The 12,905-nt window shown below is 50.7% G+C and overlaps 1 protein-coding gene across 3 annotated transcripts in view; it reads left to right on the plus strand.

Annotated features, from left to right (window-relative positions):
• Positions 1-659: 659 nt before the first annotated feature.
• Positions 660-12,905, plus strand: part of PACS1 (phosphofurin acidic cluster sorting protein 1) — a 548,517-nt gene continuing 536,271 nt past the window's right edge. For 2 of the 3 annotated variants that reach the window (XR_012657175.1, XM_032804403.2), the window contains exons 1-2: positions 661-780; positions 11,665-11,754. Coding sequence is in view for 1 of the 3 variants with exons in the window: in XM_032804403.2 (XP_032660294.2) it covers positions 724-780; positions 11,665-11,754 (147 nt within the window). In the remaining 2 variants the exon portion in view is untranslated. Of the gene's footprint in view, positions 781-11,664; positions 11,755-12,905 lie in introns of all 3 variants that reach the window. The other variant, XR_012657176.1, reaches the window with a different exon arrangement.

A 12,905-nucleotide genomic window follows, 5' to 3' on the forward strand; every position in this document is an offset into this window, starting at 1 on the left:
GCATTATACCACCCTCTGCTTGCGACAGCACACAGACAGTGCAAGCAAGTGAAAATCACTGGTAGCCAAAACCCCCATTACCCAAAGGTTTGGCATGGCCCCCCAAGACCTTGCTCTGGATAATTGGGTCTTTACCTGTGTGTTGACCTATGTGCCTTCCGTGCATTTAGTGTAGTCCATATATGTTATGGCCAAAAGGCCTGTTCTTTTCTAGTCTGATCTCCTACATATTACAGTCCATAGCACCTCACCCTGTAACTTCTAGATCAAGTCCAGAACTGCCAGAGGCTCAGGCTGAATGGAACAGGTTTGAGTTGCCTTCAAAGATCACAAGTTCAAAGCAAGTCAGTGCAGTGATGCTTGACTCCCACACGAGCTTCCTTTCCCTTTCTCTGAGCACTGTTTGTATTGCAGGAGGCTGGACGGGCCAGGCACATAGCTGGGAAAATATTTGCACCACAGAAAAGCACAAGGGCATGTAGACAGCCTTGGGGAGTGTCTACTCCAACCTGCTTGTAACCCAAAGAAGCGCAAAGCTCTGAAGAGCTGCCTCCCTGCCCCGATGGAATAGGAACCCATGAGTGCATCAGTCACAACCCCTGATTCCCTGTTTAACTTCAGGAATGCTTCATCTCTTCCTGCATCTCCCAGCTGCTCCATCCTGTTTCTGACACTTTCTCTTCTCCTGACAGGTTGTTCAGCTTAACCCTGAAGAAGCTTATCATGTTGAAGGAGATGGACAAGGACCTAAACTCAGTGGTGATAGCTGTGAAGCTGCAGGTCAGTGTGCCCAATCAGCGGCCTGAAGATGGTGTGTGTTGCACATGGGAGTAGGGTGGGAGGTGTTCCAAGCTAAACAGTTGCTGCTGGATTCCCAGGTCTCCTGCTGACTTTTTCCCCCACCTGGTGCCCCAGTTTCCCTATCTGAAAATGAGGCTAACTATGCCCACATGTGTAAAGCACACTGCGACTGACAGATGAAGAGCTCTATGAAAGACCTAGATAGGTATAATTTAGGAGAAATCTCTAACATGTGAGGTTCTTGCCCTCCAGAACAGTCTGCCCTCCAGGCAATCTCTCCTGCCCCAGAACAGGAAAATGCTGACAAGGGGCTGCTACAATGAGGTGGGCTCTGTGTGTGTGTGTGTGTGTGTGTGGGAGGGGGATAACAAAGCAGCTGGGAGTGGGGATGAGTTGACATTCATACAGTGAGGAGCAGCCCAGCAGGGTAAGGATGTAAATCAAACCAGAATGTTTAAAGATCAATTAATTTTCTCTAAGGTGTCATGAAAGAGGCAGGTCTTAGAAGGGACTTGACTGATGGACAGAGGAATGGCCCTGGTGAGGACTCCCATGCAGTCCTGGTGTGTGTGTGGTGCGGGGAAGTGACCAGACAGGCTGTTGAGTGGAGAGGACAGGCAGGCAGGGAACAGAGTGAGAAGAGTGACTAAGTGAGCGATGGCGATGTTCTGCAGAGTCAAAGGTAGCGGTGGAGGAAGGGGAGCCAGTGACGGGGGCAGATCCGGCTTGTGATTTTAGCAGCTGCACTTTTCCTGGTGGTGGAGTGGGACACGGGGCGTGTCAGGGAGCCCAGAAGGAAGGAGGTTACAGCAGCCAAGCCAGAAGATGAGGACCTGGGCGGGATCATTAGCAGTAGAGAGTCTGGAGCCGAGAGATGTTCTCGGGAAAGCAGTAGCAAGACTTTCTCTGTGCACCCAGCCCTTGGACAAGAGGGAGGCCTGGGACGGGTGGTGTTGGGAATGCTAGGAGGTCAGTGTTGTCCCAGCTCCAGTTAGGTGAATGCTGTTACAGATGTAACTTGCTGTGGTCTTTCTGGTAATCCTCTTGCATTAGGCGCAATGCAATGGTCGGCCCATCCACTGCTTACTGATATGCTAACATTATGTAAGCCCTGCACCATCAATAAAATGTATAACTTGAGCTGTCGTTGTGCATCTTTCTCTGCCAGTTTCAATGTCTGCAGCTCTACATCTGGTGATGCCTGAGAGCTCTGCCTTCCCACTCTCCTGTAATGAGTCTTGCTAAAAGCTGTTGCTCTTGCTTACCGTTCAGGTTGTCAGCTTTGCAAGAGATCATTGGCATGCTTGACGCACATTCCCTACCGCTGTGTCTCTCCCCCATTGTCTGAGAGAGCCAGCCTGATCCAACTCTCTGGCTCTGATGCCCTGTGGGGATTCCCTGCAGCACTTGGAAAGGAGATTGACGTCTGAATCACTCTTCGTTTATAAGTGCAGCTGCTTTCTGTGTTTGAAAGGGCATGAAGAAATTAACCCCTCCTTTGAGGAACTCAGGGGTTGAATTCAGGTAGTCTCACTATGTCTGCAGCCCTTTAGCTAGGACACTTGGGTGGTTAATTACAGGGGGGAGATGGGCGCCCTCAGGATTTCCACCACACATTACACTCCGCACACTTGAGCCATCAAAATGAGAATCCATTCACAATATATTGTCCAGAGCTTCAAAATCGAACTTTCCCTCTTCTAATGTTGTTGGTGTTGCTGTCGTTAGGGTCCAGAGTTAATGTTCTAGTCTGAGAAAGTGGAGCAAAGTCTCACCTCCTATAGCTGTGGTTAGGCTCCTGCCAGGCTTGTGCAGCTTGGACTGTTCTGACCCGCGCTGGGTTCGCACTTTGATGGTAGCCTGCAACTATAAGAACTGGAAGATGTGGGTTCTGTTCCCACTTCAGATCCTGCCCTTCAAGGCCATCAGCACGTCACCTTTTTGTGCCTTACCTTCCCTGTCTGCCAAGCGGGCTCCTGACTGCTCCCCTTTGCAAAGTGCTCTGAAATCTTTGGGTACAAAGCATGTTGAACTACAGCCAAACTAAAAACTGTATGTGCAGCTTTATTGGCCAAGCCCAGCCATGTCTTACACCCAACTCAATGGCACTTCTCTGTTGGCCTGCACTGCAATAGCTTTTGAATGCTACGTCCAATAGATTCCAAAATTCCAGGGAGTGTTCTAGGCATCTGTGGACAGAACCCTTTGATTTTGTGAAAATCAGAAAAAAACGAATGGAGGAAATGGGAGATGCACAGTGCTGCTGGCGGGGGTTGTAAATGCCAATAGGGAAGAGGAATTGTTCAGGATGGCCTTTAAAAAGCACATATGGTGCATTTTTCTACATGCTACGGTCTGCAGAGCCATTCCAGTGGATATGCCGGCCTGCTTCAGCTGGGGACAGACCAGTCTGAGAGTCACCGGCTGCAGCACCCCCTCCAGTTTTCTCTGCCTCCCCAGTGGCAACCGTGACCCCTCCCTGTTGCTGAGCTCTGCTGAGGGAAACCCCAAATGAGCAGAGCAGGGCACTGTCTGAAATAACTAAATAAGTTCCTGAAGGAGGCTTGACTTCAGAGCATTCCCATTTTCCCATCCCTAGACAATTGTCATGTTTTGCAGATGGATGGCGGCCTTTTCCTTTTACTCTGACATATGCTCCCAGGGTCCCTCTCCAGGATCATGGCAGCAGTAATATTGGCTTTAGGGAAGAAGGAAATTCACTTAATCTTTTCCTGGACAATGTTTCTGATCGGGTTCTGTACAGAGAGAAAGCTGAAGCAAACACTTGAGTGGTATGGTTCCTGGAGTAGCTTGGCTCCAGGACAAACACAGACACATGGTGCCTGGAAAGTCGATCATTGGCTAGGGTTTGGAACCAGTACTAGCAGGTATGAGGTCTCCTCTCAGAAGATGATGATGGCCATAAAGGAAAACAAATGGTGTCCCAGAGAAATTATCCAAGTCCTATTGGAGCCGATGCAGAATTGTGATCTCCTAGACAGGCATGCTTCAGTGATCCTGGCTTTCTATGATTTCTATGTAGTAATTCTGGGTATCCCCTCCACGTCTCGCCCTGTCACATCCAGTGGCAGAGATCCAGTGGAAGAGATCTAGCTCCAGTTGTATATTCTACTCCCCACTCCCACCACTGGAGAATGCAGAGAATCAGGAAGATTCCTTAAAAAAACCTCATTTGGTTCAGAGAATGAGAACCAGAATGAGAGAACCGCATCTACCAGCTGGACCAGAGTGATTCATTGAGATCTGAGAGCTTCCATGGATAACTGACCTATTCTGGTTGTGACAGCGTGTCTGATCGGGTTTTTATACACACTAGGAAAAACACAATCAGCTCTTCCCCAGAGAGAAACTCTCCTGTCCTGAGCAGAGCAACGTTGGTTATCTCTATGTACGTTGCCCACCCAGGGGGAGATGAACACCAAGACTTCCGCGGCAGAAGTTGGATTAGCAGAGTAACTCTTACACCCAGAAATATCTAGTTGTAAACCAATTTGGTGGGCTGGTGATCAACTATCTTGAATCTGGAAACTGTAAATAAAGTGCCCTGCAGCCTCTCTGTATCGGAATGTAAGATGATGAATGACATCTTGCAGAACTGGGTGAGGTCCCTGCTTTGTTTTCCTGCCTATGACATTGCTCCCCAGGGCAGTACAAAAACTAATGAGGAGATAGAGGCGGTGATACTGTTTTATGCCTTTCTGGCTGAAGAGCCAATGGCACTTGGGCCTGATTAACTGAGTGTTGGATCGTCACTTGTCTTTAGCTCAAAAATGAGGTCTGCTTTGCAAGACCAATCCCCTATCTGTGACCAGACAGGTTGAAAGGAATACAGACTGAAGTGATATTATAATAATAATTGGAGATATACCAATCTCCTAGAACTGGAAGAGACCTTGAAAGGTCATTGAGTCCAGCCCCCTGCCTTCACTAGCAGGACCAAGTACTGATTTTTGTCCCAGATGCCTAAGTGGCCCCCTCAAGGATTGAGCTCACAACCCTGGGTTTAGCAGGCCAATGCTCAAACCACTGAGCTATCCCTCCTGCCAGTTACCCCCAGGCACCCCGAAGGAGAGCTCAGCAAACAGAATGTATTCTGCTGGCTGGGTGAATGTCCCTGGTTTAACTGCCATGCTAACCTGGTGAAATGTAACCTTGAGAACCTCCCTGAGGGCATTATTGCAAGTGTATCAGGGTATGGCTACACTTACACTTTACAGCGCTGCAACTTTTGCGCTCAGGGGTGTGAAAAAACACCCCCCTGAGCGCTGCAAGATACAGCGCTGTAAAGCATCAGTGTAATCGGGACGCTCCCAGCGCTGCACGCTACACCTGTAAAGGATGTGTTTTACATGCAGCGCTGGGAGAGCTCTCTCCCAGCGCTGCTGCTTCGACCACACTCACACTTCAAAGCGCTGCCGCAGCAGTGCTTTGAAATTCCAAGTGTAGCCATACCCTCAGAGTGTCCAAGCAAAAAGGTCAAGTCTCTGCAGTGTAATGTTCTCAATATGTTCAAGAAAAGGACGTTCTGTGCAAATCCCAATATTAAATGCTTCCTTAGAGCGTCAGCTTTATTCCCACCTGCAAGGTCATAGAGCATGACCTTGGATCCTTACTGTGCTTCTGACAGCACTACCCAGACTGAAGCCCTGTGGAGGTGTCGTCATACTTCCTGTCCAAAAGAGAAGTCTTCTTGGTGTTCGAAGTTGGGAGCTTTCTCTAATGAGATCGTGTATTGTTCTTTTAATGTAGAGAAGTCATTTCATTCCCTACATAAATTGAAGAAATAGTCCTCCTTCGCGTAAGCATCCAAATCCAGTCTGTAGGAGCACAGACGGTCAGATGGCAGAGTAGCGATATCTCCTGTACAGGGCTGGTGCAAGGATATTTTGCGCCCTATGCAAAACTTCCACCTTGCGCCCTCACCCATCCCCGAGCCCCCGCCCTGAGGCGGTCCCCCTGCAGCAGCTCCCTCCTGTTTATATTCAAATGGCAGAAGTCAAATTAAAAGTGTTGGTGAGTAGTAATAACTTTAATATGTTCAATTNCCTCCGATGTCCAGCCTCCACCTTCCTATGGCCAAGTTCCCCCCCAGGGGCCCAGATGTTCACAAGGTGCAGGGGGCACGGGGGGAGAGGGGCTACAAAGAGAGGGGTCGTATGGGGGCTCTTCCAGGGGGTGAAGGTGGCAGAGAGGTGGGTGCTCGGGATTGTTGCTGGGGGTGGAGGTGACCAAGAGGTGGAGGGGACAGGGGTGTAGTGACTGGGAAGAGATTGCACAGAAGCAGAAAGGGCTCATTGCAGGGGGTGCAGTGGCAGGGAGGGAGTGGCACAAGGGAGAAATGAGCAAGAGGGGCTGGCAGGTGGGGGGGGGGTGTTTGTGCCCAGGGTTGTTGCAGGGGGGTGAAGGTAGCAGGGAAGAGTTTGCATGAGGGAGATGGCAGGTGGCGGGGGGGCGGGGTCCTGAGGTTGACGCAGGGTGAAGGTTGGCTCAGGGGGTTGCCGGGTGGAGGTTGCCCAGAGGCTAAAGTGGCAGGGCAGGGTGGTTTGTTGGGGCGGGGGGTGCACAGGAGAGAAGGGAACTGGTCAGTGGGTGTTGGAGGGGGTGGCGCTGGCTGGGGGAGGGGTGCCCAGATTGCTCCCACATACACCATTCCCCAGGCCAGGGACTGGACCTGCCCACCCCTTGGCGCTCCGCGGGCCCGTGCGGCTCCCCGCGGACCAGCTAGGTACCTTGCAGGCGGAGTAGACACCCAGCTTCTCCATCCGAAGAGCGGGGCGCAGCTGCGCCTTCTTCCCTGCGCCGCGGGCCAAGCCAGACTCCCCACCGCCCCTGGGGCTCTCAGCGGTGGCACAGGCAACCAGCCTCTCCTCCACGCCTGAGCCTGCTGCCGCCGCCACCACTGAGAGCCCTGGGGGTGACAGGGAGCCTGGCTCAGCCCACAGCACGGGGAAGATGGCACAGCTGCTAGTGCTTGACCACCCTCCCCTTCCCTACTCCGCGGGTGGCCCCTCTGGAGCTGGGAGGCAGGGAGCAGTAGCAGCCGCCTTGTGCTCCTTTGTTTAAAAAAAATTGGGAGGCACCACTTTTTGGCGCCCCCAACCACTTGGCGCCCTAGGCAACTGCCTAGTCTGCCTAGGGCTTGCACCAGCCCTGCTTCTGTATTGAGACCAGCTGGACAGCCACATGGTCATCAATATGTAAGTTTGCCAACTTCTGCATCTTCGCCAGTGCGAAAAGTCTTCTCCATCCCTTAGTGCTCAGGGGAAGATGGAGGAGATATAATCTATCATGTTTTCAATGTCTTTACTTAAAGAATGATCCTGCTTCCCACTCTGGGGGCACGCTGTTCTGAAAAAACAGCAGATCTGGTGCCTGGAAAGTCCATCATAGTCTTACCATGAAGAAGTATAAGAACATGTATCCTTGCTTTCCTGAGAAGTTCCCTTCTTCAAGTAATAAGGTCCACAGATCTAGACCACCCAGGAGACAAACGAATCATCCAGGCTAGAGATGGAAATTGACATCCAAGGATTTGGATTTGTCGTCACTGAAATTTCCCATGCTCTGAAATAGGAGAAATTGTGCTTTTTCCTCAAAGTACATTAATCGCAGTCTGTAATTTAGGAAACTAGGTCTGAATGATCCTGGCTGTGAAAGTTCTTGGCTGCAGGAGACTTCATGTAGTGGGGCATTCCCCTGCTGCCAGTGACTGTCAGGCCTGGTTCTGCAAGCAGATGGAAGTACCCATTGTAATGGATGTGGGGACCTTGTTGCTCAGTAAAAGGGAATTTTCAGGTAAGTGCAAATATTTGTTTTTCCTGTTTTATCATCTTCCAAGTTCTTTGCAAACATTAGCTCTCACAGCCTGCCCCAGGAATACCATCCCCTGCCTCCCATGGATGCACAGAGATGGCAGGACAAAGTCTGGGGAGAGCCAGGATTGGAAATGGAGTTGCTGATCCCAGTTCTGTGGTCTCTTCCTAGGAGCAATAAACTTCCTAATGGTCAGATCTGCTGGGCTGGGAAATAGTCTCTCCTAAGAAACATCTCATGAAATGGGGCAAAGCCTTAGAGATTTGCTCCAACTCTCTCCCTCCTTTACAGTATCTTCACCTCTACTCCACTCCACATCTGCCCCTTCTCCCCTGTTCTTCCCTGCCCCGTGACCCCTTCCCTTCAGTGTCCCTTCACTGCCATTACATAGTTCACTCTGCTTGTGAGTTACATCCCTTCACCCTGTGTTTGGTCTGTTTAGATTGTCAGCTCTTCAAGCAGGGACCATCTGCTGCTCTGTACAGCGGCTAGCACTGTGGTGCCCCATTCTTGGCTGGCCCTTCAGCACTACTGCAATAAACAGGAGTACTAACCATAACCAAAGTGGAAGCCACGCTGCGCTGCTGGGAGCAGATGGGGCTAATCTAGCAGATATAATTAGCATGACTATGAAAAGGAACTGGTCTTTCCTCAGGCAGCCTAGCAGTGATTTGGGGAGAGACCTAGAGACAGCAGTGGCCCACCAAAGAGCACTGCAGTATGGGACAACCCAGCATTGCATCAGGGACTTTTCCAGCGGCTCCCCTTGGGCCAGGGAACTCTTCAGTCCACATTTCCTGTGTAAGGCAAAGAGCTCATCTGTCTAATCACAGGAGTGGGGGGATGACCTGCTCCATCCTCACTCCTACCAGAAAGCCCTATGCATTTAATTAAAAATTTATTCCAATGTGAATTAGTTACAGCTGAGATGATGTGCTTTTATTACTGATTTGACTGCTGGGGGTTTTAATCCTTCCCCTCCAGGGTTTCCATAGACTGTACAAATGATCCCACATCATAACAAACCACCCCCCGCCTCCACACCTCACCATAAGTCCTTACCAACCAGTGCACAGGGTGTTTAAACCAGTATTTTGTGTCCAGTCTAAGGAGAGCTGTTACCAAGAGAGCGTTCCTTTTATTGCTGTCTGCTTCCTGCTGTTTCCTTATCATGTTCCTCATTGTTAATAACCTGAGTTTATTAGGGTTTCATGCAGAAGAATTTCAAAGTGCTTTAGGGACTATATATAGCTCGCTCTGTACCTGCTGAGATGCAGCCACCTCTGCAGCACGCAGCAGCCATTTAGCAGTGTGGATCACAGCACGCAGCAGGTCGGGGGAGGGAGCAAAGTAGCCTGTTTGATTGCAAGTGCCAGAGGCCAAGTGGCACGTCCCCCACAACACTGCTGTGTGGGGGAAGAACTTTCAGAGAAACTCTGAACTCAGGGGCACTCACATCACTGCCGAGTCTGGGGCCATTCTCTTGTGGGACACACATGCAAATATTTAATGAGCTAATTAGCATATAAGCATAAACCTCAGCTTGAAAATGTTTTTGTGAATTTGATGCAAATCCTGCCTACCCTCAGTGAGGAAGCACTGTGGGGATGGGGATTCCTGGCTCTGGGTGCAGTGTGGGGTCTGATGGCTTGAGCGGTGGTTCCTGACAGCAAAGCCAAGAGCCCGCACCTGGCATATTCAGTCTGAAAAGCCACGTGGCTCAGGGGCACAAGATCTGGGTCTGTCCTATTAGAGACCTGGCTTCTCTTTCCCAGATAGCAGCATAGGCAGCCTGCAGAAATATGAATAGCAGTCCATGGAAGCGGGAAGCCTCAAACTTATGGTCTCCTGGTTTGCAACTCAGTGCACCTTCTTCTCAGTCTAAGGGTGTCAGCTGAGGTGTGACAAGGCTGCCAAATGTGCAGGTGCCCGGTGAGACACGAGGTGCATGGTGGGTCTCCGCTTAGGACTTTCTTTGATGAGCGTGGCCTTGAACATCTAGACAGCACTTAGAGGGCCTCACGTAAGGGCCCCTCTGCTAAGCTCACAAGCGGATTTGGTTGGCACTGCCTGCCTGCTGCAGGGTTTGTGCATCTGTCTTTGCAGCACCTGGTGCTGGCCACTCTCAGAGGTGGGGTTCTGCGCTAGATGGGCTGTGGGTCCAATGAGTCTGGGAGCTCCTATTGTTGCTCATTTTAGGCAGCATTGGCCTGACTCCCACTACAGGTCATCAGCGGGGATAGATGCTGTAACCCTCCACAACAAAAGCACAGGCCTCTAACACTAAAGCTATAACCATATAAGCTGATAAGGGATTCAGCGATGGGAAGGCCGGAAGGACCCATTAGATCATCTGTAGGGTCCTACCAAATTCACAGTCCATTTTGGTCAATTTCACGGTGATAGGATTTTAAACATTTTGTAAATATCATGATTTGGTCTATTTAAATGTGAAATTTCATGGTGTTGTAATTGTAGGGGTCCTGACCCAAAAAGGAGTTGTGGGGGGTGGGATCGTAGGGAGGTTTGCGGTACTGCTACCCTTACTTCTACGCTGCTGCAGGCGGTGCCGCTGCCTTCAGAGCTGGGCAGCTGGAGAGTGGCGGCTGCTGGCCAGAAGCCCGGCTTTGAAGGCAGTAAGGGTGGTAACTCCCCCTAAAATAACCTTGCCAACCCCTTGCAATTCCCTTTTATGTCAGGGCCCCCAATTTGAGAAACACTGGTTTCCCCTGTGAAATCTATATAGTATAGGGTAAAAGCAAACAAAAGACCAGATTTCATGGTCCGTGGCACATTTTTCGTGGCCATGAATTTGGCATGGCCCTAATCATCTGGTTTGACCTCCTGGATGGCCCAGGCCGAGAACCCATTCCCCTTGCACTCAGCCCAGATGTGTGTGTTTGATGAAATACAGCCAGGCTGAATTTGGAGACACTGAGAGATGGGGAATCCCTCCTTCCGCCCCCTGTTCCCTTGGCAGTTTGTGCCAATGGTTAGTCACTCGCATGGTTAAATCTTGGTGCCTTGTTTCAGTTTGAATTTTTCTGGCTTCAGCTTTCAGCCATTGGCTCTCATGCGGTCTTTCTCTGCTAGGGATAAGAGTCTATTTTGCTATGTGGATCAGCTCCCAGAGGGGGACATGCCACATGTATCCAAAGTCTTCCACTGTCTGTGGTAAGAGCAGGGAGCAGTTGCAGTTGGGATTCCTGTGGGCATAGTAACAACATGCCAGGGGCTTTAAAGGTGAGGCTCTGCCACCCAGTGGGTCTGTTTGCTCTGGGAAGAGTGGCTAGAGCAGGAGACACTGGGTATTATTCCTGGCTCTGCCACTGTAGTGTGTGACTGGGAGACCTGGACTCAATTCCCTGCTCCAGCAGACTGTGTGTGTGACCTTGGGCCTCTGTGCCTCAGTTCCCCATTTGGGCAGCAGAGACAATCCTTCCCTAGCTCCCACTAAAGATTGTTGAGGTGCGCAGATGCTGTGGGGGCAGGGGGGCTGGGTAAGTGCTAGGAGATCTCGGATGACAGGCATTTGGAAAATGCCAATGTTATTCCTACAACACGAGCACTTCTTTTGTCTGGGTCTGTTTCCAGGAGCTCTCTGCCTGCCGCTGGATCCAGAGCTTGGTAACAGGGGTGGGGTGGGTATGTGTGTGGAGGATTTAAAATGGTGCTGAAAGTGAAACAGCAGTAGGGGAATTCCTGCTTCTTACAGAGCGCGTGCAGGTGTGATGTTGGCACTTCCGTTGGAGAGCTGGCCTCTGGGACTGAAGATGAAGGGTGGATTTCAATCCTGTCCTCGGCCCCCAAGCCCTCTTCACAGCTATGGCTAAGGATCAGCATGAGCAGGAGGCTGCAATACCTTCTCTCCCTGTAGCTGGGCCCTCCAGGGTGGGGTTGGCTCAGGTTGATGGGGGGCACTACTGGGCAAGGTTGCCCTACTGGTGCTGATTTGGCCACTACTCTCTGCCTGTCCTGATCCCAAACGCAGGTGAACATGTAACACTGTCCACTCTGTGTTGGTTGCAGGGCTCAAAGAGAATCCTGAGATCCAATGAGATTGTCCTGCCTGTCAGCGGACTTGTAGAAACAGAGCTTCAGCTGACCTTCTCGCTACAGGTGAGTGTGTGCAGCCGTGCGGGGCACTGAACTGGAGAGGCCTTTTCCTTGAGAGGTGGGAACTCCCGTGTGGCACCAGGTTAAGGTTATGTCTCTTCCAATATACCTGAGAGCAGGTCTACACTGCAGCGGGGATCCACGCTCTGAGATCGATCCACCAGCAATTGATTTAGCGGGTGTAGTAAAGACCCACCAAATCGACTGCAGATCGCTCTCCAGTTAGCCCCTGTACTCTAACCCCAACGAGAAGAGTAAGGTAAGTCAACGGAAGTTTCTCCCGTTGACCCCGCGGTCACTCGACCTAAGGTACGTTGACTCCAGCTACGTTATTCCCATAGCTGGAGTTGCGTAGCGTAGGTCGACTTACTGCGGTAGTGTAGACTTAGGCTGCTTTGGTTTTTAGAGAGAAACTTTGACTTTGAGGGGCCTTCCAGAGTCCCTAATGCCCACAGGGCTACAAAGCTCTTGGAAGTGGCAAGCTGAACAGGCACAGTTGCACTTAATAACACCAAGTTTCCTTGAAAGCTCCAAGCAATGACAGTTCCATCATCTGTTTGACATTCCCCCTGCCTGCCCTCTGCCAGTCTAACAGTTGGGCAGGAGACCAAAATTATATTCCTGGTGTGACCTTGGGCAGGTCCTTTACTGTCTCTATACCTTAGTTTCCCCATCTGTAAAATGGGAGCATTCTTAGGAATGGGCAGGATGGGACTAGACTTCCTGGGTTGTTGAATCCATTCCGTGATATTGTAGGCAACCCTGCCATGCCATTAATGATGGAGGGTTCAGATACTTCAGTGCTGGGACCGTACAAGTACCTAGATCGAGTGAGGTAGCAATGCCAAAAATGGCTTACAACTGTGCTCTCCACGCAGCTTGCCATGTTTCGTCCCTGCTGCCTGACCCCTTTGACAACGCCCTCCACCTTTGTAAGATCTTGGCAGCAGAGAAGCAGGCCCCAAATGTCAGCGCTGTACCATGGGACTCTTGTGTTTTCCTGATACGCTTTGTATCTTTTTGAGATGTGACCCTTCCCCTTTCATGTGGGGAATTGACAGAGCCGTAACTAGCTATTTTTGTGCCTAAGGCAAGAATATAAAATTGTGCCCACCCACCCCCACTCCTCCAGCCGCGCCGCCCCACCCTTGGCT

Source organism: Chelonoidis abingdonii, chromosome 17 (genome assembly GCF_003597395.2).
Source record: "Chelonoidis abingdonii isolate Lonesome George chromosome 17, CheloAbing_2.0, whole genome shotgun sequence".
NCBI classification, from domain to species: Eukaryota; Metazoa; Chordata; order Testudines; family Testudinidae; genus Chelonoidis; species Chelonoidis abingdonii.